This window comes from Phalacrocorax carbo, chromosome 5 (assembly GCF_963921805.1).
Source record: "Phalacrocorax carbo chromosome 5, bPhaCar2.1, whole genome shotgun sequence".
Lineage (NCBI taxonomy): Eukaryota > Metazoa > Chordata > Aves > Suliformes > Phalacrocoracidae > Phalacrocorax > Phalacrocorax carbo.
This window is the reverse complement of record NC_087517.1, coordinates 18,233,839-18,256,061: the sequence shown is the minus strand read 5'-3', so window position 1 is coordinate 18,256,061 and position 22,223 is coordinate 18,233,839. Positions and strand designations below refer to the sequence as shown.

Genomic DNA, 22,223 nt, shown 5'->3' with positions numbered 1-22,223 from the left:
TGAAGCCATGTTGGTTTTTCCCAATCACGTGCTTCAACTTGTGATGGCCCCCAGGAGGATTTGTTCCATAACTTTCCCAGGGATTGAAGTAAGGCTGATGGGCCTATAGTTACCTGCATCCTCCCTCGAGCCTTTCTTGTAGGTAGGGGTAACATTTGCCTTCCTCCAGTCCTCTGGGACATTCCCCGTTCTCCACAACTCCTCAAAGATTATGGAGAGTTGGAGAGTGGCCTTGCGATGATGTCAGCCAGCTCTCTCAACACCCTCGGGTGGATGGCGTCAGGGCCCATCCATTTGTAGGGGTCAAGCTCCTGTAATAATTCACGTACTAACTCTTCCTTCACTGATGGTGGGTCAGATCAACCAGCAATTTCATTCCCAAAGCCTGGGATCCTACAGGCTGTGTTGGTAAAGACAGAGGTGAAGAAAGTGTTGAGGACCTCTGCCTTTTCAGCATCATTGGTGACTGACTCTCCTATTCCGTTTAACAGTGGGCCTATGTTTTCCTTCTTTTTTCTGCTTATGGTTGACATACCAGAAAAAACCTTTCTTGTTATTTTTGACATCTACGGCCAGTTTCAATTTGAGCTGGGCTTTTGCTTTTCTAACTGCATCTCTGCACACTCTGGCAGTGCCCTTGTAGCTCTCGACGGATAATCCCCCACTTCTCCATCTCTGGTATGCTTCCCTTTTGGATCTGAGTAGACCCAGGAGGTCATGGTTGAGCCAAGGGGGCCTCTTGCTCTGCTTACTTCCCTTTCCTTTATAGGAGATAAACTGGTTGTGTGCTTCCCATAGAGTTCTCGAAGAACTCCCAGCACTCACTAGCTCCTTTGTCTTCCATGGAAGCATCCCATGGAATTCCTCCCAACTGAGCCCTGAGTGAAGTCAAGTTTGCTCTTCTAAAATCCAGAACCCAAATAAAATAAAGGTGAAAGACTCAGGGTGAGTGGAACAAGTATAAAATATCAATACGTAGCAAGGAGACAAGAAGTGCCCAATTAGTGCAAAACACAAATTCTTTTTCCATCCTCTTTTTTCTGAAACGCATCTGCAACTGGAAGGAAAAGGTCCCAGGTCTGTCATTCAGTATGTGATGAGGACCCTTCCATGCCTTGACCAGAGTGGGAAAGATTCCTCTGGAGGCACTGCAACCACCTTGCTCCATACAGCTGTCTCTTAGACCTTAGGAGCGGAGCAGAAATAGAGATTAAATTTGGGAAGATGCCACCAAATACTCCCAGACTTGCTGCATGGGAGGAACCCAGGAAATGCCAAGGCACGGCACCCAGCCAGGCCAGTATGGTGACCAGGCCAATATGGCAGCCAAACCTCTGATCTGCACTGGTGACACAACATCCCTGCGCAGACATCATTATCTGGGGACGGTGGCGTTTGGCCCCATCAGCGTCCTCCTCGCAATGCGACCCCTGCTATGCTGGGAAGGGCCCCAGGCATGACCGAAGAGTGGGAGGGGCCAATTTGTCACCAACAAAGTTTGCCTAATACAAAACTTAAGGACTGCAGCAAGAGAGCAACACAAGGACAGACAAGTGTCACTATCTGCTGCATAAAACCACTAAGAGTAAAGGAAAAATTATTAGGTAAAACTGTAATCAGACCAACAATTCACTGTTAATTCCCCCAAACCGCCCAGGAGCCACTAAACATCGCACACCCATTCAGTGGGGAGCACACAGCAATGAGAAAGAGAAGCCGCATCACAAGGAGTCATGGAGGGACAGGTTTGATGTGGAGCTGTGGGACTGCATTCTGCTGCCCATGAGATATCCGCAGTCCAGCCAGGCAGGGAGGCAGCACGCTGGCACAGCACTACTGGGCTTCCCCAGTCCTGCACCCCTCCTTCCCAGCCTGGACCCTGGAGGCATTCAGGAAACACTCCAGCTTTTCTCTCGTAGCTCTGCTGTTCACCTTTCAGACCCATCGGCTCCTTTTTACAACACCAGAGCCGCCAAGCCAAGACCCCAGTGGGAGGATTAACAGCCGGGCTGTCCCAGCACCCCGCTTGGGTCCAGCCAGCCCCAGCTCCATCCTCACTGCTGCTCCAAGTGCCGTTGGCAAGGCTCTCTGGGGAGCCAGCTCTTCCTCCTCCCTGGCGCTCGCACAGAGAACACGCTCTGGTTCCCATTTTTTCAGGTAAAAATCTTTGAGGCCAAAGGCACTACCGGGATGCCCGGTCCTGCCCCAGGAGCACTGGCCGGGACGCCGTCCCCAGTACGTCCCCCCAGCCCCACAGGGCCCGCTGCACCCCAAGAGGACACAGGGTAGGGCCACAGCGAGCCCCCGCAGGGAGGCCCGGGGATGGGCACGGTGCCTCCTCGGGGCCCAGGTACGGGCCGGGGGTGCTGGGGACACGGGGATGGGAGGCAGCGGGGGACCGAGGGCCCGACGCCCCTCGGACGGACCCCAGGGACAGCTCGCGGTCGGCGCGCACTCCCCACTGGGGGAAGAGCCCCGCTCCGGGGAGGGGAGATGAGGGGAGGCCCGCCCCTGCCGTACTCACCGCCGGCCTGGCGCCCCTGGGCCCCGTCGCTCCCCGCCGCCTAACCGCCAGCCGTTACCATAGAGATCCGGGGCGGCGCCGCCACGTGACTACACCTACCGGCAACCACCGCGCCAGCGGGCCGACATCGCCCGGTGTGGCGCGCTAGCGCCCTCTAGTGGCGTGGCGGAGCCCCGGGGCGTAGGAGGGGAGCCCCGGGGCGTAGGAGGGGAGCCCCGGGGCGTAGGAGGGGAGCCCCGGGGCGTAGGAGGGGAGCCCCGGGGCGTAGGAGGGGAGCCCCGGGGCGTAGGAGGGGAGCCCCGGGAGTCCTCTTAGAGGCGGTTTCTCGAGGTGTACAGGCACTTTTCGAGGAATGGCTTCCCACGGGGAGGGCCCCCGGGTGAAGCTGGCCGGGCAGGGTTCCACTCAGGGTGGGCAAAGTGAAAAATCCCCCTGGAAGGTCATAGCTGGAGCCCAAGGAAAATGATGAAACCATTTGTCCCGTCCTGCGAGAGGCCCAGCCCTCAGCACCGGGGCAGGGCAGCAGACTCTCCCGGATCTGGGGTGCCAGGGGTGGTTCCAGCCCCACTCCCACAGATGCCGTGCAGGGGTGCGAGGAGGCGGAGGAGCTTCTTGCAGTGGTGAGCAGACAACGGCCGGAGGCTGCCACCAGCAGCGGGTTGCAAGTCACCACCGGCCAGCGTGGCCAGCTTCTCAGCGGCTCTGAGGGACAGCAGGACCTGTGGAGCACGGAAAGGGACAGGAGTCACCCGCCAGCCTGGCCCCTTGTCCCCGCAGCACCATGGGAGCCAAGGTCCCCATGCAGTACCTGCCGTATCCCAGGGTGCTGACTGAGGGCCCGCAGTGCGGCAAGGGCTCCCTCCCGCACGCTCTCCCAGGGGTCCCGGCAGGCCACCTCCAGCAGGACGTGGGGGGCCCTGCTCTCGATCAGCAGGTCCCCCAGCTCCGCTGAGCACCGGCCCAGGTTGCCCAGGGCCAAGGCCGCATTGCAGCGCGTCCTGGCCTGCGTGTCACTCAACAGCTGCGTCAGCCTGGGCACGGCCCTGCCCAGGGTCCCAGCCGGGGAGGGTGTGTGGTAGGCAGCATTGCCCACCGCAAAGCTGGCTGCCTTGCGCACACTCTCCTCCTGGTCTGCCAGGCACCCCAGCAGGCCCTCCAGCAAGCTGGGCTGGCTCTGCAGTGCCTGAGGAAAGCCATGGCCATGTCGGAGCAGGTTGCCCAGCAGGTTGCAGGTTTTGGCCCGTATTGGGTGTTGCTGGTGGCCGAGCAGGTGGGTCAGTGGCTGTTTGGCCATGTCTGAGCCCCTCAGGATCCTCTGGAGAAAGGGCAGATGCTCTGGACAGGCCCGGGCCACATGGGTCAAGAGAGACAGGAGGTCGCTTGTGAGCACGAGGCTGTCTGTAAACAAGGCAGACGTCAAGAAGGCAACAATGTGCTCTGAGGCGGCGGCTACCCTCATCGTTTGGTCGATGACCAGCTCATCACACACAACAAGGTGGCACAAGAGGCTCATGGGGAGCTCGGTGTATGACAATGGCAGATGGTGAGAACAGACCTAAGGAGAAAGGAGAGGCAGCGACACTGAGCGTGCTGTCCTTGCGTGCAGGCCAGAGAGTGGCTGAAGCCTGACCCGTGGCAAGCTAAGCCGTGGCTGAAGGCTGCCAGCAGGTGGGTGCAGAGCTCAGGTGCCAGCCAAGCCGTTCCAAGGGCTGCACAGCACTTCTGTGGGCAGAAATCACCACCATGGTGTGATGCAGTGCCATGCACCAGGGGCTACAATCTGGGGAGGCGTCTCCCCACCCCAGTGTGAGGTGGAAGAGAAACAGAGCCATGAAGGTACCTGCAGCAGCTGGGCAGGGATCTGGGCATCTCTCACAGCCTCCATGACCAATGATAAGGTGTCTCCATCCACATCCAGGGCAAAAGGGAAACAGAGGAGCTGGCAGGCCTGGATCACCACAGCTGGGACAAGCTCAGGGTCCCCACCCTCTCCTGCTTGCCTGAATTTGTTAGAGAGAAAGTTTAATGTGATTAATAGAGGGGTGATTAGAAGAACATCAAGTCAAGAAGCAGAGAGCATTCCCCACAGCAGGTACTAAGGAGAGTCTCTGCAGGCGAGCTGTGCCCTGCAAGTGCCAGGTCAGTAACTTCTCAGCCCTCAGTGTGCTCGTGTCAAAGGCCTGTTCAGCAGCAGAGCTCGCCCGCTTCAGCCCTCCCCCACAACTCACGTCTGTGCCAGGCATGCCAGGAAGCCAGGGGACAGCAGCCTCTTCAACGTCACCATGAGGACACCGTGGGACTGGGTGAGCTGAGGCAGGCACTGGTGGGACTCGTGAGTGAAGACAAAGAGGGCCAGGCTGAGGAAGAGCAGGGTGCCTGCAGGGAGAACAGTGCAGCAGAGGGTCAAAGCTAGGGAAGGCTGAAAAGTCTGCTCTTGTCTGTACTGCCTCAAGGCTGCTCTAGGGTTGCTTCTGTGCTTCCCTGCCCAAGACCAGACCAGTCTCCACCCATGGTGGTCACATCTGCCAGGCCCAATGTTCCCCTGCAGCAGAGGTACCCTTTCTTGTTCCTCCACAGCCAGCTCAGCTGAGCTCCTGCCACCTGGGCACAGCCCAGTCCAGCCCTCTCTCCCAGAAAACAGCAGCAATTCTCAGGAAAAGCCACCTTGCCTCAGGGACTAATGGGGGACAGGCATGGGCAAGTCTGAGGGTAGGATGTAGAGCAGGGTCCAGGAGTCTGGGGGTCCAGGGCAGATGCCCTGCCATCCTGCAGCTCCTACCTTGAGGGGAGAGGAGGTTCCAGTCTGGCTCTGCCACGGCGTGACCTGCCCCTGAGGGGTCTCCCTCTCCATCCAGCACTGCCCTGTCGCTGCCCACATGAAGCACCACAGCAACACAATGCCACACCACGCTCCACAGCTCTGAGTCTGCAAAGCCCTGCTCCACGGCCATGTCCTCCTAAAGATGGGGAGACAGGCATTGCGGGGCATCGTGGCCCCCCACAGCTCCCCAGCGTTCTGGTCTGCATCCCCGCCAGCCCCATGGTCCTGGGGAAGTCAGGGCTGGACAGACATGGCCCATGGGCAGCTGGCAGCCCTGCTGCACTTGCTGACAGTGCCAGTCCCTGGGCATATCTGCCCTCTCTCACTCCAGTGTGCCCATGAATCACTCTCCCTGCCCACCACCCTCCCACCAACCCTCCAGAGTTTCACAGACAACCCAGGGACATTAGGTGACTTTCACAGGGTTGCATGGCTCAGCCAAAGCTGCCTGGTTCCCTGTTTTGACTCGGCCTCCATTTCTGTTCCACATTTGGGCCTTTTTGCCACCATACCTTTTGGTAGGGACCAGGCAAAGGGAGATAGGTAGGCCGGTACCTGGGCAAGGAGCTTCAGCAGGAGGAAAAAGATCCCATCATAGAGACCAGCACCCATTGGCAGGGGGAGCTGCAGCTGTAAGAGTAGGGGACAAGCTGGAGCTAGGTGGTGGGTCCGAGGCAGCAGCACTTGCACCCTTCTGACCCCATCTTTGACTGCACACCTCCTCAGTGGGGTGACAGTATGACTCCCCTGCTCCTCTGTCCCTATCCTGTACCTCAGCGTGCGCTGTCAGCACGTTTGTCACCACCGGTAGGATCTCTTCTCCCCTGAGCTCCAAGGCCATCCCATGCTGACTGAGCTGTGTCAGGAGGAATGCTGCAGCACCCTGTGGGACAGGGAGAGCTCAGCACCTTTGGTACCTTCCTAACTGCCTGCTCAATGCTGACTCTTCATCCCTCAGCCCAGGGCAGGTACAGCCAGGCTGTGCCTGCCCCCATCCCACCCTGAGCAAGGGACATGGGGCCCTGCAGGGCTCTCAGTGACAGCTCTGGCAGGGCAGGCAGCCTTACCACAAGGGAGATGACAGGAGACTGGGTGATGAGATCCATGGCCAGGGTAACCACCTCCTCAGGCCTGAAACACAGGGACCAGGGGAGAGGCACTACGTTCCCACAGCTTTACATCCCACAGAGCAGCAGCATCCAAATAGCCCCAGGGCTGGGAAACAGCCACCTTGCAGAAGGAGCGAGCCCTGGTTCACAACACCTCCTTCCCCATGCTGGGTCCTCATTGCATCACCAGCACCCACCCATGCTGCCCAGCACTCTCCTGATGTGTCTGGATTGGAGGGGTCACTGGGAGCAGAAGCCCAGCTCTAGGCAGGGTACAGCACAGAGGGCTGTTCAGGCAGGACATATTCCTCTCCCACCCATGAGTGAAAGCAGGTACTTACCTTGGAGGGGAGGCCTGGAGCTGCAGGGTGAGCAGGGCCAGCAGATACAGTGAGGCCTCACAGGCTGCCCCCTGGGCCACCCCCATCATGGGGACCTGCCATGGAAGCAAGAGTCACAGGGGCACAGCAAGGCTGGGAGGGGAGGAAGGGACATTTTTGGACCCTGCAGAACTTCACTCTCCAGACTAAGCTCCCCAGACTCTTCTCCCCACACATCCCCCAGCTTGGTCTGTGCAGCACTCAGAGGAATATGTCCTGCTTGTCCAGACTCCCACCCCACCACCAGGGCTGTGGTCAGGCCTACCTTGCCCTTTGAGAGCTGCATGAGGGAACCCCAGAATCGCTGGCTCCTTCCCAGGTGCTGGCACAGGCTCAGGCTGGCATGGCAGCCAGCGTAGAGTATCTGCGAGGCAGATGGGAGAGATGCATACCAGCCCCTGGGGACAGGGACGTGGTGACCAGGTCCATCCCAGTCACACCTCATTTATTCAACAACTGACACCAGGGAGATGGGAGTCATTGAGGGCTGAGCCCACAGTTCCCCCTTCCCCATGCTCCTAACCCCAAACCAAAGGTTCAGGTTCCTCTGGCAACAGCCAGATAAATTGACAGGGCCATTACCTTGAGCACTTTCAGGGAGCAGCTTGGGTCCTCCAGTCTCCCCAGCAGCTTCCCAAGCTGCTGGCTCTCTCCCTTCATAAGCTTTTCAGCTACCTCCTGTGCGACCTGCAGAAATCAGCCCGTTTTGCACCCTGGGCACACGAAGCACTGCACAGACTTAAGGAGTTTAATGCTAGCAACAAATTAGTAAAAGAAGGCATCTGCTTCCTATGTTGCCTGCGTTCACAAAAGGACACCCATCTGCCATGACCCAGTATGGCTTTGAGGCACAGTCCCACAGCTGAGATGAGCAAGGTGAGATTCCTCCTCTGCTTCCCTCCTTGTTGACTCAGAGTTGAGTTAAAGGATCAAATGTAAATCTATACTTTTGTTTTCCCTCTTATTTATTCTCCATTCAATTTCAGATTTCCTGCAGTTCATATCACTGTCATATAAGAATTCTTCAAGTTTTCTTTGCATTGCCTAATTCTTTACTTAGCCCATCCCCCAGTTCAGATTCTAAGTGTGAGTCTCTTAAGTGACTTAGGAGTCCTTAGACTCCAGAAGCTCAGCTGTTGGTTGGGAAGGGGCAGCCTGCAAACACCAGCCTTGCAGCCACCAAAGCTTGAGGACCCAAGCCCTCCGCTCTACTGCTGAAAAAGAGACCTTCCTGCAAAGGGTTGCTATCCCTGCGGGGACCACACCTCCTCACCCTGCAAAGAGAGCTGGTCTGACCTGCTGTTTGGCTTCCCAACAGCTGTTCCTCTCCAGGGGGACACTGCAGGCAGCAGCCAATGCAGCTGTGAAGAGGTCTGCCAAACGTAGGCTCTGGTCATGGGCTGACTTGGCCTCCATCACCGCACCTGCACAGGGACAGAGCTCAGGAGACATGTACTAAGGGTGAGGGATGCTGATGGGCAGCAGGAGGGGGCTGGAGGCCAAGAGAGGATAAGTCAGGCTTGTGACATGAGGAAGGTGAGATCTGGGATCGAGGCAGGAGAGCCCTGGCTAGAAGGAGTTTGGGCAGATAAGCTTCAGCCAATTCCTCTGGCCAACAGCACTGCAATAGCAGTCAGTGCTCCAAGGGAGTCGAAGTGCAGGAGGAAGAGGGGAAAGCCCAAGGAGAAGGTGGCGAGCTGCCACAACTACTACCTTGCAGAGCAGGCTGCTCTGAGATGGATCCCTGGAGGAGTCTGTTTAGCAGGGGCTGATGCTTCTCTCGCAGGCTGGCATAGAAGGGGGCAGAGACAGAAGGGCACGTCGCATCCAGGCTCTCACAGAGCAGGGTGAAGCACTGGGGGAGACGCAGGGAGGGTCATCACGCCAGATCAAGGGTGGAATGAGAGCAATGGGGAGGAGGATGGGGAGGGGCAGCAGAGATGGGAGAAGGACTCAAGTGCTGAAAGTTCAGGGACCTCCAAGTGTCCTCTCCAGCCAGTTTACTGCGTGGGAGCCAGTAACTCTGGCTGAGAGAGGGATACACATGGAGGCACAGCCAGGGAAGGTGCCCCCTCAGAGAGTTTGTCTCTGCATGTGATCCCCCCAAAACCCTCAGTGAGTGAGGCAGCCTGCCCTGACAAGAATGCATCAGACCACATGGCTTGGAGCAGGGTCCTCAGTCTGCACTCCCCCTGACATGGACAGGCAGCCCCACAGCTTCTGTCCCAGGGGGAGAGGGTGGGGAGAAAGGAGACAGGGGCACCCTTACCAGAAGGCTTTGCTGGCAGAGTCTCATCTCGCTGTCAGCTGGCTCAGCCAGCAGCTCTGGCAGCAGGGCTAGAAAGCAGCCAGCACACTCCTGGAAGGCCTGCAGACTGGAGGAGGCAGCAGGGGCAGAGGAGAGCAGAGAAACACAGGCCCTGACTGTGGGGACATTGTCTGGCCAGACCCAAATGGCCCTGGCTAATAGAGCAGGCAGCACACACTAGGACTGGGAGCCAGTGCCAGCAGGCAGCACAGCTGGACTCTAGTCAGCTGTGCCTTCCCTTTAATTAGTCCCACTCACGGAAAGCGCTCCTCTGTGAGCACAGCAATATGGCATGAAGCACTTAGTCTGTAATGCTTCCCCACAGAGACAGCTCCAGCCACAGAGTACGAACAACACCCTCCCACCTACACCAAGTCCCTGCAATGGCCAGAGAGACCTCAGAGCACAGAGGGTTGTCCCTACCTGTCCTTTTGCCCACTCTCCTCCAGGCTGCATTCACTGCTGAAATAAACTGTGGTCACCATGAAGAGGTCTGTCAGCACCGTGATACACCAGGGCTGCTGCAGGATCCAGAAAGAAACAGCAAGTGGGATTGTCTGATGGCCATCCCAACACCACTGCAGTGGGATCCTTTGCTGCTAGGACCTCCCCCTTCTCAAGGAGGCCTGTAAGAGGCACCGGTCCTGTGAGCCAGCTCCAGCAGTTCACCAGGGCCTCCCCAGCACCAGCACTCTGCAGGGCTGGAAGGAGCCCAGATTTCTCCAGGACCCTATACCCACCTGCTTGGTGCTACCACTCTCCAGGATCTGCTTGGCTAGACACAACAGGGACAGAGGCACATTCAGCTCTCGGCAGAAGTGGTCCAGCAGCTCAGAGTCGCACTGGGTAGCCAGGAGGTTGCCCATGACGCGGAGCACAGGACGGAGACGGGACGCTCCCTCCAGCATCCCTTCCAGCACCTGGATACAGAGAAGCCAGAAGCGCTCGTGGTCAGCAGCAGTTGTGGCCTCTCCATCAGTCACAGGACAGCCCTCAACCTCCTCAGGCAGGGGACAGCAGGGGAGCAGATGGCAAGCTAAGTGCATGAGACAGCTCTGGCACCTGAAGAAGCAGAGGATCTCCTTGCTGGCTGGACTGAGGACTCTTCCCATGCTCCTGACCCAATCTTGGGGAAGAAGGCAACATCCATGTCCCCAGTCATAGTTGTCTGAGCCAGCCATCACTCACCTGCTGAGCAGAGTCTGCCAGGCGGGTCTGGACACGGTGCCGGAAGGCCAGATCCCTCAGAAGGCTCAGCCATGTGCTCAGCTGCATGACCAAGGGCTCTGTGATCTCAGTCAGGTGCTGCCACTCCTCATCGCTCTCCAGCTCCTAGCCACAGAGGGGAGACGGCTGGTGCCACAGACCCTGCCTGCCCCAGGGTCTCTGTACCAGCACCTGGGGACTGGGCCCTGCTATCCTCACCACAAGACACCGTCTTACCTCACTCTCCAGGTCCATGGTCTCAATGCTGCACCTGCCCCGGGGCTCTGCTCTACAAATACCAGGCTGCAGAGGGGCCCCTGCTCCAGGAAACTCCCGCTCATAGTCTCCAGTGATGCTGTGCTCCCTGGCCAAGGAAACAGCACAATCAGTGAGCAACCCTGCCTTCCCCTCTTCCTCCTCTCCCAGTCCCAGCCCTCCCTCACCGTGGGTTGAGTGGAGGCTCCTCCAGCTCCCACTCTGCCATGATGCTCTTTCCTTGCAGGACACAGGGGTTGTTCTCTTTGGAGGCAGCCGGTGGATCACCCTCTGTGAGGGCTCCCTTCCCAGGAGCTGCTCTGGGTCTATGCCCTGGGCATCCTTTGCCAGAGTCCTTTGTAGTTGCATCACCTTCCTTCCGTTGTCCCTGGGTGATAGCAGAGATGTTTGGTCAGGGCAGGGTTACTCAGACAGACAGAGGAAGCCCCCCCTAGACCCCACCACACCAAGGACCCCACATCCTGCCTTGTACGTGGCTGTCTCCCCAGCCTGACCCACATTCCTTTTCTGTCTTTCCCACTAGGTCCCATTTCAGTGCCCCTCCTTTGCCCTGACTGTGGACACAGCCAGGGGAATCCTACACTTTTCTCCACCTTTTTCTGTGCCTCCTCAGCCATCTTCTGACGGGCCTTTCTCAGGATTCTGGACTGGCCGCTCCTGGGGGCCAGGGAATGGGCTTGATGCTCCTTCAGAGCCTGCAGCTCTGGGGACAGCTTGGTGGTGAAGGGGTTTGAGATCCCGTGCTCTTCTGTGTCATCGATCACTGGGGAGGCAAGGGGAGAACTTCATCAGCAGCTCTCACTTCATACACAGGGAGAGTGACCGGCTCTGGGATCCCAGGGGACCCAGAGCAAGCCCAGGGGCAGGAGCTAGGGGTCATTACTAGGGGTCAGTGCTTGTAGGAAGCTGAGAGGAGGGAGGCAAAGAACAGGGTAGTAAAAAAAGCAGGACAGGTTGGTCTTCCCAGCCTCCAGGCAGTAGTAGGAGGAAATGGACCTGGCCAGCATTGGAGAAAGAGATGGTACTCACCAGTAACCTGTCCAGCAATGAAGGGGTGAGAGAGCAGCTCTGGCCATGACAGCCGCTGGCGGGGATCCTTCATTAGTAGTCCCTGCAGGAAGCTCTGCAGGGCAGCACAGCACCAAGGTCACTGACACATGCTTGGCACCCTCCAGTGAGCAGTGTACCCACCAGTATCCCCCAGTGACAGCAGCCAGGAGGCCTGCATTCCCTGCCTGGTGCTGAGGAAGCAGTGGCTCTAGTCCTTAGGGCAAACAGGAAGACACTTCCCTTCCCAGCCCAGTAAATCTTTCCTCTGCTGTTGTCCCCAGCTTATAGAGGGACAGCAGTGGTAATGATCCCCCTCCCAGGAGGCCAATCTCTCATCCCTCCTCTATGTTCTGAAATCTGGTAGGGGGACATAAAACATAAGAGTGACCCACCAGGGCAGCAGACAAGGCCAAAGCTGCTGCTGCATTAACAGATCTCACCCCACAGACAGAGCCTTACCCTTACCTTGAAGACTGGGCTTATGGCCTCAGGCCATTTGATGGGGTCTTTGACAATGAGGTTGACAAGCTGGAAGATGCTGCTGGTGTAGAAGGGAGGAGTTCCCACAAACAGCTCATACAGGATGCAACCCACAGACCACAAGTCTGCCGTGTGGTCATATGGCCGCTCCTCCACCAGCTCGGGGGACATGTACAGCGGGGTGCCCTTGATGGAGGTCAGCACCATGGTGTGGATGCTCATGGCACGGGCAAACCTGCTCAGAGCAAAGCACAGATGGCCAGTTCAGGCTGAAACATCTATTGCAGCTCCTGGGGAGATCTCTACGAGTTTACCAACACCTCTCCCCTCTGGAGTTCAAAATCCCCCACCCCTGCTCAACCTCCAAATACACACAGAATCCAGGTCAACTTCCACACTGCCCCCCCACAGCACCCACGACACTCCTTGGCTGCCCCAAGCCCAAATGTCCCCCTCAAGCTGGTCCCCAGCACCGACCCAAAGTCACAGAGCTTGACGACGCCGTCTTTGCCCAGCAGGATGTTCTGGGGTTTCATGTCGCGGTGCAGGATGCGGTGGGAGTGCAGGTAATAGAGTGCAGAGACTAGCTGGGCAGCTATGGTCTGGACCTGCCAGAGACATGGGAGGCTCACCCTATGTCCCCTAGTGCCACCAGCCAGCATAACCATGGGGTACCCCACTACCCCCACATCTGCCCTTGCCCTGTTTGGGGCAGGGACCACCCCCAGCCATGGGCCAGAAGTTCCTCAGAGCAGGCTGAGAAAGTAACCTGGTGATGCTGTCCTTGGAGAGGGAACTGGGAAACTGTCCCCCAGTGCAACCTGCCCCCCTTTTCATCCCCTTCAGCAGCTCTGCCAGGTAAAGCCTCGGAGGCACCCTCACCCTCCTGAAGTCTCCTGGCCCAAGGCAGAGACCTGCTGCCTGCAGACAGACAAATCCTGTTCTCTCCATCCTGCAGCAAACACTGCGTAGCCACCATGACAGTCACCTGGTCCTCGGGCAAACTCCCATCATCCTCCAGGATCTGGAAGAGCTCCCCCTCTGCGTAGTCAGTCACTACCACCACCTGGAGGGAAAAGCAGTAGGGTGGGATCCGGCATTCAGCCAGCCACACCCCACCATGCCCTAGGTGTAAGAGACCGCCCACTTTGGAAAGTGGTATTTGGAAAGGGGTATTGTACATGATTAGTTAGCATGAATCTAGACTCCTTTCTTTTTGATCAAGCACTGTTTCATGTTTCAACATTTAACCTATGCTTATGGATAGGATATCTTGGCCATCAGCAATTACTCATTTAATCAAGGACAAGTACTCCCTTTAGAAGAAAATTAAGGAGAGTTGGCAAGAGAAAATAGCCTTAAATTGTCCTTGCGTAACATGAGACCATATATACAGATTAAAAGGGTTAGGGTACTTAATCTGTAAAGACCACCAAAGACCCCTGAAGAGAGGAGGCACGCGTAGAAGAATCTGAAGTGGAGCCAAGAAGCGTGACTTAATGCCATTATGCAACCTATGTAGATTAGAATGAATACATATTAGATAGGTAGAATATGTATGGACTTATTGTATAAATATAATGAGGTAGCCAGCTTTGGTGTGCTTGATTTGTGGAAAATCACTGAGCACCCAGGCTTGCGCAACCCTGAAATAAATAAGCAACGCCTCTCCTGAGTGTGTGATTATTGACTCAGTGCACACCGAGTGATGAATCCGCTTTTCAGACAACATAGGTACCAGGACAGAGCAGGGCAGTAATCAATGAGGGCGATGCTGGGGTGTCATCATGCACAGCCCATCAGCTTGAACCAGGACCTGGGGCAGGAGGGAGCTCCTGTGGCTGTGTTGCAGCAAGGGCCTGGCATTTAGCAGAGCCCTTGCGGCTGTCCTTATCTCAGACAGCCAGCAGAAACCAGGGAAGAGGGAAGGACAGGACAACCCCTGGATGGAATTTCTACACCCAGAGGGTAGAATAGCTCCCTTGAGTTTGTTTTGAATCTGCTGCATAATTACTTAATTTCATGCCCCCGTGTCCCATAGCATAATCTTCAATCCTCCTCTATCACACTCTCTCCATGACAGTTCAGGCCATTGAAAAGCCAGCCTCTGAAGACCCCACTCTCACCCTATGATCCCAAACCACTCTTCTGACACACACCCCCCACCCAGCTCCTTCACCTCTGTGTATGACCCAGTGCACCCACACAGCCCAGCCAGGTGCTGAATCCCCACACAACACACACTGGAGGGCTCTGAAAAATGCTGACCAGGCTGGCATCCCAGTCTCCTTTTTCAGGAAAACCCCCCCATAAGGTCCCTGTGTGTCCTCAGGGAGGGTGGGAATGCCTGGAGGACAGGGGACCTCAATGCAGCCATCTGAGGGAACGGAGTAGGCTGGCGGCAGGATGACAGCACTCAACACAAGCCAGGAAATGACTGGGAACAGAGCAAACCTGGCTGGCTGGAAGAACTGCTAGAGCCCTGGAAGGGTGTCACCAGCACCTCCTGAGAAAGAGGTCCCTGTGACAGCAGGGGCCAGCCCTTGTTCCCCTGCCCCAGTGAAGCAAAGGCATCTGCCCTGAGAAAGTCCCCCTCACCTCCTTGTCGGTTTCAAAGCTGTCAAGCATCTGGATGATGTTGGGGTGATGGAGGCCTCTCATGATCTCAATTTCCCGCTGCAGGTTCTTCAGCTCCTTCTCAGACCGCCCCACCTTGGGGATGAACTTCAAGGCCACCACCTTTCAAAGCAGGCAAAGCTGGGGTCAGACCAGGCTCCCCCCAGGCCTAGCAAAGTCTGCATTTAACCCAAATGGGACTCAGCATTTTCCAGCTGAGCACACCGAATGAGACATTTGTTCACTGGATCCCTTGAAGCTGGGGCTCCTCCCAGGCCCTTTCACATCGACACTAGTGCTCACAGTACTTTGCACGGTAGCACATAAAGCAAACAAATGTAATCAGTGAACACACACAAAACTGACAGAAACACAGGACAGGAGCTAGAGATGCCGGCAGACAGCAAGCTAAACACGAGACAGCAGTGTGCCCCGGCTGTGAGGAGCACAAGTAGTACCCTAGGCTGTACCAACAGGCAGAAGCTTGAGGGAAGTGATTATTTCCCTTAACTTGACGCTTGTTAGACTGCGTCAGCAATGCTATGGCTTGGTTTTGGCCCAGAAAGATAGGCTGGAGTGGGTATAGCAGATGCCACCAGGATGGCGAGGGTACACTAAAACACATGGTGTACAATGGAGGCTGAGGGAAACAGGCTTGGTTAGCCTAGAGAAAAAATGCTCAGGGAACCCAAATAGTAATCTTGTGATTCCCTAAAGGAGGTGTCTGAGAAGATGGAGCCAGGCTCTTTACAGATGTGTAAGGCGGGAGCATGAGACAGGGATCACAAACTGAAAAAGGTGAGCTCCCAACACGATATAAGGAAAAACCATTCACCCTGAGAACAGTCAAGCACTGGCCATGGGGTCTGTGTCCCTGTGGTTCTGCAGGATCTGAATTTAATGCTGACTCTGCTTTAACAGGGGATGGACTGGAGGCCTCCTGAGGTCCCTTGAACCTGAATGACTCCACACCAGCAGGAGCTGGCCAGGAACATCAGCAGAAAAGTGAAGAGTGCTGAGTCCTAAAGCCCTGGCAGGGCCCTGGATCCCACGAGCCACCAGAAGTCAGTCTGAGCACGACACAGAGACCCCGGCCCTCTCCCCTGTCGCCTATTTCCTCACCTGGGCGCTGTGTTTCCGCCGCCCCTTGTACACGCGCCCGAAGGAGCCTTCCCCGATCATTTCCAGGACGTGGTACCTCTGCATGGCGGGCGCTCGGGAAGGCGACCGCTGAGCTGCCGAGGCAAAGCGGCGGGTCAGGAGCTGCGCCTCGCACCCCCTCCCCTCCTCTTGCCCTCCGGCACCGGCAGCCGCGGGGCGCCGAACCCCGACTCCGGGCCACGACAGAGACGGGCTGTGCCATGCTGGGGAGGCAGGGCTGCACCCTCCGCCATCCCGCACCCAAAGGGCCGGGACCTCCCCACCGCCCTCTGCCCAGGGACAGTGTCCGCCGATGCCCCCCAACGAGCTCCACCCCTGCCCTCTGCCTCCACCCCCACCTCCACCTCCGCCTCCGCCTCCCCCGGGCAGGGCAGGGCAGGACCCGCAGCCTCTCGGGCGGGACGGCCCCCGCCCCGGCCCCGGCCCCGGCCCCGGCCCCCACAGCCTGGCCGCCCCCGGGCCCGCCGCCGCCGCGTCGCCTAGCAACATACACCCCTCCGCGCATGCTCCCCCCCTCCGCTTCCGCTTCCGGGGCGGGCGGAAAGATGGCGGCGGTCGGTGAGGAGGCAGAGGCGGCGGACTGGTAACACCCCCCCCACATCCCCTGTCCCGGCGCCCCGCACCCCTGGGGCCGCCGCCTCACCTTCGCCTGGTCCCCGCAGGGCGCTGCCGATGGAGGCGGAAGTGCTGGAGTCCATCTACCTGGAGGAACTGCGGGTGGTGCGGGGCCGTGGCAGGTAGGTACCGCGGCCGGAGGGTACCGCGGCCCGCATTCCCCCGGGCCCGGCCCCGGCGCCCCTCACCTCGGCCTGCCCCGCAGGTGGGAGCCCTGGGAGATCAGTATCACCCTGCATCCCGCCACGGCCCAGGACCAGGACTCCCAGTACGTCCGCTTCACCCTGGTGCTCTCCGTGCCCCCCCAGGTAGGCTGCCGGCCCCCGCCTCCCCTCCCTGCCGCCATTGTCGTGCTTTGTGTGATTACATTTTTTTTTCCCCCCTAGTATCCCAACAAAACTCCGGAAATCTCAATCAGGAATCCACGGGGGCTGTCAGATGAGCAAATTCAAAAGTGAGTGTCAGAAGGGAGGGGAGAGGGTGATGATTTTGTACAGAGATCCGGGGGGCAGAAGTGGTGGAAAAGCCTTCTCTCAAATTCTAGTGGCTCCCCATGTCCTGTTAATAGATGGATACAGGTTCCTAAATCACCTTGTGTTAAATCTCATAGGAGTCACTGGTGATAAGTTTGACACTGAGAAGTCTGCCTTATGGTTGTTCTCCTGTGGTCCCCTGAATTGTAATCTAAATCCCGTCAGCCTTTGAAGCTGTTGGTCCTGCTGTGACAGAGGTGGGACTGAACCGAGTCCTCAGGCAGCCTGTTGTTGCCTTTGTGCTCCTGTCCTTGGCGCAGTGGAGTGCGTGCAGAGACACCCTTGTACCTGCCGGCAGCACAGGAGTAACATGGCTCCCACAAGACTTGCTCAGGGGCTACGATCAGATAAACAAAGCCTGAGAGTCACCAAAACTGAAGGGTGCTGAGTGAGCTCAAGCCAAGGAGCCAAGCAAACCTACTCTTGCAAGCTCTCTGATCCTCTGAGGACAAAGGCACTGGCTTGTGAGGAGCATGTGAATATGTGGGTGCGCATGTGCCCGTCCCGTGCTGCAGGCAAAGCCTGAAGGCCAGTCTTCTATTTCTTCCTCCTGTCATTCTGGTGGGGTGACAGGTATGTGGGAGAGTGAAAAGGTGCGGCTAAGACTTGTGTTAAGTATTGCTGCTGCTTTGCTGTAGGATTTCCCAGTCCCTCAGAAGCATTGCTGAAGCCAGGCTGGGGACGGAGGTGCTCTACGAACTGATTGAGGTGAGAACTGGAGGAGATGAGGGGTGACCATCCACAGACACTGGTCCCTGACTGCCCGAGGGGTGGGATAGCCCTGCACCCGTGGGCAGGCCAGGCAGTAAAATGCTTGCTTTAATGCTTCTGCAGAAAGGAAAGGAGATTCTCACTGACAACAATATTCCTTATGGCCAGTGTGTGATCTGCCTCTATGGATTCCAGGTAGGAACATGTCCCCTGGCCCTGTGAGCTGGCTGCAAAGTGGGGCAAGAGAATAGGGAGCCTGGGGCTCAAAGTGGCATATTGGCCTGGAACTGCGGTGTGCCTCAGCAGCCCCCTGCTCCTCTGGTCTGTTGGTTGTCCTGCTCAGCACAGACCTTCCTAAGGCAGTATGTGCTACTCTCCCCATCAGCCTGAAGACAGCCATCTACAGAAAGAGGGCATAGGGACAATGAGTGATGCTGGAGCATCTCCAAGGTGGTGGGTAGGGTCTGGGGAGAGTTGCTGGTGTGTCTCAGCTTCCCTGTGTTGGTCACACCTCACCCGGAGTTCAGCACATAGGTGGTCAGGAGGGACTGCAACACATCCCTGTGGGTGCTGAGGTCTGCAGGGACAGGGGAGTTTGCCTTTTCTTGGTTGCAAGGTGAGGCGGTGCCTGCCTGGGAAGAACACATCAGGTGGGAAGATTGCTGCTTACACAGGGACATATGCAGATAAAAACTTTGCAGCTTGACATTAGGAGTATTTCTCACTCTCGGAACAGGGAGCAGTGTTCCAGTAAGAGCTGAGGAGGTAGAGATGAAGTCCAGCAGAATATGTTCTGTGTCCCTGCCAGCAACAGCGCTAGTTCCCCACTGCCAGCACTGACAAGGGAGTGAAAGGCCGCCTCAGCTGGGGAGGCTACACAACCCTGTGCTCAGAAACCCTTTAAAGCTGCCCTTTCTCCTCTACAGGAGAGAGAAGCCTTCACAAAGACCCAGTGCTACCACTACTTCCACTCCCACTGCCTGGCCCGCTATGCCCAGCACATGGAGGAGGAGATCCTCGCGCAACAGGAGGAGGCAGAGCAGCACCAGGCACCATCCTCCAAACAGGTACCAGGCCCTGGGCCCCTCCCACCAGCCCCCTACACAGGCCCTCGTGACATCTTTGTCACCCACTTTGGGATGTGGAGCAAGGGCAAGCCTGACCTGCCAGCATGGTCAGTGTTGTGCCCGTGCTGAGAATCAGAGCAGTGAATAGACCAAGTGATCTCTGAGGGCCCTTCCCAACCAAAATTATCTTGTGAGTTTTTAGTACCTTAGCAGTTGGTTTATTGGATCTCTGGGTTAGCACCTGCTGTGTGAGGGGACAGGGGAATTGGCAGCATTTTTGGACTTCTGGAACTATGGGACTTAGAAAAGGGAGCTCCTTCTCTAGTCCTCAAACTGCAGGGGTGTGCAGCAGGACAAACATGATCACCTGCATTCTGGGTTGATAAAACCTGCCTGAGCTGGTGTTGGCACAGTTGTCAGCCACAGAGCAAACAGCACAGCTGAGTGTGAAACAAGTCAAAGGTTCCTTCCTGCAAAACCCTTTCAAAGAGGCATGCCTGGATGACACGCTCCACTTTGGAGTGGAGATAAATAGATCCTAGGCTAAGGAGGACTGGAGCCATATGTGCTGACAGAGGTGGTTTGTATGGCAATCAGCCACTGGAGCACAAATACCGGTGTGCCTTGTGGTGCAGACACCTTTTGTAGCAGTTGTTGAGACACCAGGCTGCTTTCATGCTGCTGGAACCCCCCTGGGCTTCCTTTCCCTGGCACCCTATTCCACTTCCAGGCTGGAGATTGTCCGGCAGCATGTGGGCTGGGTCGTGGCTGTGGCTTGGCATCACCTCTTGCCTCCCCACAGGAAGTTGGTGTGCAGTGCCCTGTCTGCCGGGAGACCCTGGTCTACGATCTCTGTGCTCTGAAGGCAGCACCGCCCCCACAGCACCCACTGGTAAGAGAGGGGCTCCCCTGCCCTGCTGTGCCCGCTGGGTAGCTTCAACTGGGACAATATAATGGATGAATGAACACACACTGCATGCTTGCAGGTCCTCCTACACAGCCCATCCAAACAGTAGTTCATAAAACCTAGCAGGGTGTCTCCTGATTGCTAGATGTGTCTGCAAAGAGCAGGCTTAGTTATATAGCCCTGAGCTTTCTTCTCCTCTGTGAGCGGAGAATGAGCTCTGTGTCCAGTGTTCCTTGTGTGATCAAAGGAGGGTTTGGGGAGCAGCTCTTAGCACTGCCAGCTGCCTGCCCATGCCACAGATTGAGAGAGCCCTTACCCTGCCTCGCTTTCTGCCACTCAGGAGCCATACAGGCCAGATGCCAAAACGCTGCAACACCAAGAAGAACTGCGCTTAATTTTCAAGAGACAGCAACAGAAAGGGGGAATCATTGACCCTGAAGCAGAGAGGAACCGTTACTTCATCAGCCTTCAGGCGGTACGGCAACAGGGGCAGGGAGATGGTGAGGGGGGCCCTGGACTGCAGGACCACCCGCTGTCATCTGCTGTGGGGCTGCCCTGTCCCTTTCTTAACCAGTGGCTTCTTTGTTTCAGCCTCCAGCTGCTGTCAGTCCAAGCCAAGGGGCTGCTGCCTCTGAGCCACTGGTGAGTGCAAGTGCTGTGGGTGCACCCCAGCCACCCAGCCAAGCCTTGGCTCCAGAGCCAGCTGGGGCACTGGAGGCCAGGGCAGAACCCAGGCAGCCTGAGAGGCCTGCTGTGCCCAGGGAGCAGCAGAGCAAGAGGGAAAGGCATAGAGGGGAAAGGCCAGGCCCCAGAGGCCAGGGCAGGCAGTCATGCAGCAGCTTGCAGGAACCAGCGGAGGAAGCCTGTCATCTGCTCCACGGCTCAAGGGGGCCCAGGGGATTCAGCCGAAGACCTGAGCGGAGACCTGGTGGGAGGCACAGCCAGGAGTTTCCAAAGCCTCACAACAGAAGCAGGGCTGCCACCTTGGCTGAAAGAAAGGAGTTGTGCGCCGAAGACTCCTCACCAGCAACAGAGGCAGTGGACTTGAAAGAGGAGCACTGTGATGTGGAGAGATGGACCCCAAAGGAGGAGGCTGAGGCCCAGGGCAGGGAGAAGGAGAACCTGGCATTCAACCGCAGTGACCACAGAGCAGCCCCCAGCTGGCAGGGCCACCACAGGCCCTGGGATTGCGGGAGGTGGGAGAGGTCCAGGGTCCAGGAGCGTGGTTCCTACCCCAGAGCGCCGAGAGGGCGAGGGGCTTTCAGGCCCAGTGGACGTCGAGAAGCCCATCTCCTTGAGAAGGAGAATGGCTCCTAGCAGGAGTGGTGAGGGGCTGGGCTGGGGGAGGGAGGTGTGTTTCTGGGGGGAGCAGTGAAGGCTCTGGTGGAGCAGTAGCAAGCAGATGCTGTACCTGTTGGGAGGGAGGAGGCAGTTGGCATGTGCACAGCTTGAGACAGGCAGTGTCTCCAGGGTACATGCAGAGTGAAGCATCCTGGTGTGAGCGGCTGGCTGTCACCAGCGTTGGAGAAGCTGACTCCTGACAGATCATGTCAGCCTTGGTCTCGGAGGGCCCAGGGGACAGAGGAAGCCTTGACCAGGGACCTGCAGCCATCATCCCTGTATGTGAGCTGCCGAGAAATGCACATACCTACAGAGCAAATGGACTGAGCCCAGCTTGATGCGATAGCAGAGCCAGACTTGTGGCAGGACCTCCCCTGGAAGACAGCATCCCAGCAGAGCAGTGGTGGTGCCAAGAGATGAGGCTGTGCCAGTGCAGCAGCCTGGAGCTCAGCTTGCTGTGTCCCCAAGTCCTCAGAGTACTTTCTCAACTGCTGTCCCTGTCCCTTGGAGGCAACATTGCTTCTCCTGCAGCCCTGACTGCTGCTCAGCCGATGGGCTTCGCCAGGCAAGTCCTTTGTATGACAAGACACTTCCCAGTCCCAGGCAGGAGAGCTAAATTAAGGTTAAGGCAACACATTGGCAGGTCAGGGCTGTCTGGTGGCTGAGGCTTTGGGTTGGCTCCTGCTCCCCCAGGAAGCTTGAATCTAGCCAGAGCTCCTGCCCTGTCCTTCAGCTGCTTTTGTGCAGTCAGAAGCTGATGGGGGAGACCTAGGAGGAGCACTCTGCTCTGCGACCTGTATCTGCTGGGATCCCCCTCTAAGGCCAGGCTGTTTCTTGGAGCTCCTGACAGCCTGGAGTGAAGACACGCCCCAGTACTTTGGATAATCTTACCCTCCTTTCATCTTCAAGATGACCTTGCCCCAAAGAAATGAGGATTTGCTGTTTAAACTAACTTGGTGCAGTTCCTTCTGCTGCTGCTTCACAGATGTAAACAGTGTCCCGCTCCAGAACCCTGCCAGGTGATCCCAAGCCTCTGAAGTGGGACACTGCTATTAAATTTATTTGTTGGGTTTTCTCCAGAGCCTGCTCCCTTTGTTTTCTCTGCCCTCTTGCTCCGG

The 22,223-nt window shown here is 57.2% G+C and overlaps 3 protein-coding genes across 5 annotated transcripts in view; 1 reads left to right on the top strand and 2 right to left on the bottom strand.

Moving 5' to 3' along the window:
* The window catches only part of TTLL4 (tubulin tyrosine ligase like 4), a 29,208-nt gene extending 26,468 nt beyond the window's left edge, over positions 1–2,740 (bottom strand). The window contains exon 1 of the mRNA XM_064451354.1: positions 2,525–2,740. The gene's annotated coding sequence lies outside the window, so the exon portion shown is untranslated. The remainder of the gene's footprint in view (positions 1–2,524) is intronic.
* Positions 947–16,340, bottom strand: STK36 (serine/threonine kinase 36). 2 transcript variants are annotated; one of them, XM_064451352.1, is made up of 27 exons: positions 16,282–16,340; positions 15,893–16,005; positions 14,753–14,893; positions 13,143–13,220; positions 12,632–12,762; positions 12,140–12,389; positions 11,654–11,747; positions 11,218–11,387; positions 10,792–10,991; positions 10,586–10,712; positions 10,331–10,474; positions 9,883–10,062; positions 9,566–9,663; positions 9,104–9,209; positions 8,548–8,689; positions 8,131–8,258; positions 7,417–7,521; positions 7,100–7,198; positions 6,796–6,890; positions 6,413–6,476; positions 6,118–6,228; positions 5,901–5,975; positions 5,304–5,481; positions 4,753–4,900; positions 4,365–4,524; positions 3,333–4,079; positions 947–3,243 (listed from the first exon to the last, which is right to left on the bottom strand). In XM_064451352.1, the coding sequence occupies exons 2-27, from the start codon at positions 15,974–15,976 to the stop codon at positions 3,028–3,030; spliced, it is 4,071 nt and encodes a 1,356-aa protein (XP_064307422.1). In that variant the 5' UTR covers positions 15,977–16,005; positions 16,282–16,340; the 3' UTR covers positions 947–3,027. The 2 variants fall into 2 exon arrangements, with proteins under 2 accessions (XP_064307422.1, XP_064307423.1); XM_064451353.1 differs by lacking the exon at positions 3,333–4,079.
* Positions 16,341–16,434: 94 nt separating this feature from the next.
* RNF25 (ring finger protein 25) lies at positions 16,435–22,186 on the top strand. Of its 2 annotated transcripts, XM_064451364.1 has the most exons (10): positions 16,435–16,514; positions 16,594–16,668; positions 16,752–16,854; positions 16,933–17,000; positions 17,718–17,787; positions 17,914–17,985; positions 18,717–18,857; positions 19,660–19,749; positions 20,105–20,239; positions 20,356–22,186. In XM_064451364.1, the coding sequence occupies exons 1-10, from the start codon at positions 16,435–16,437 to the stop codon at positions 21,079–21,081; spliced, it is 1,560 nt and encodes a 519-aa protein (XP_064307434.1). In that variant the 3' UTR covers positions 21,082–22,186. The 2 variants fall into 2 exon arrangements, with proteins under 2 accessions (XP_064307434.1, XP_064307435.1); XM_064451365.1 differs by lacking the exon at positions 17,914–17,985.
* The last annotated feature ends 37 nt before the right edge of the window (positions 22,187–22,223 follow it).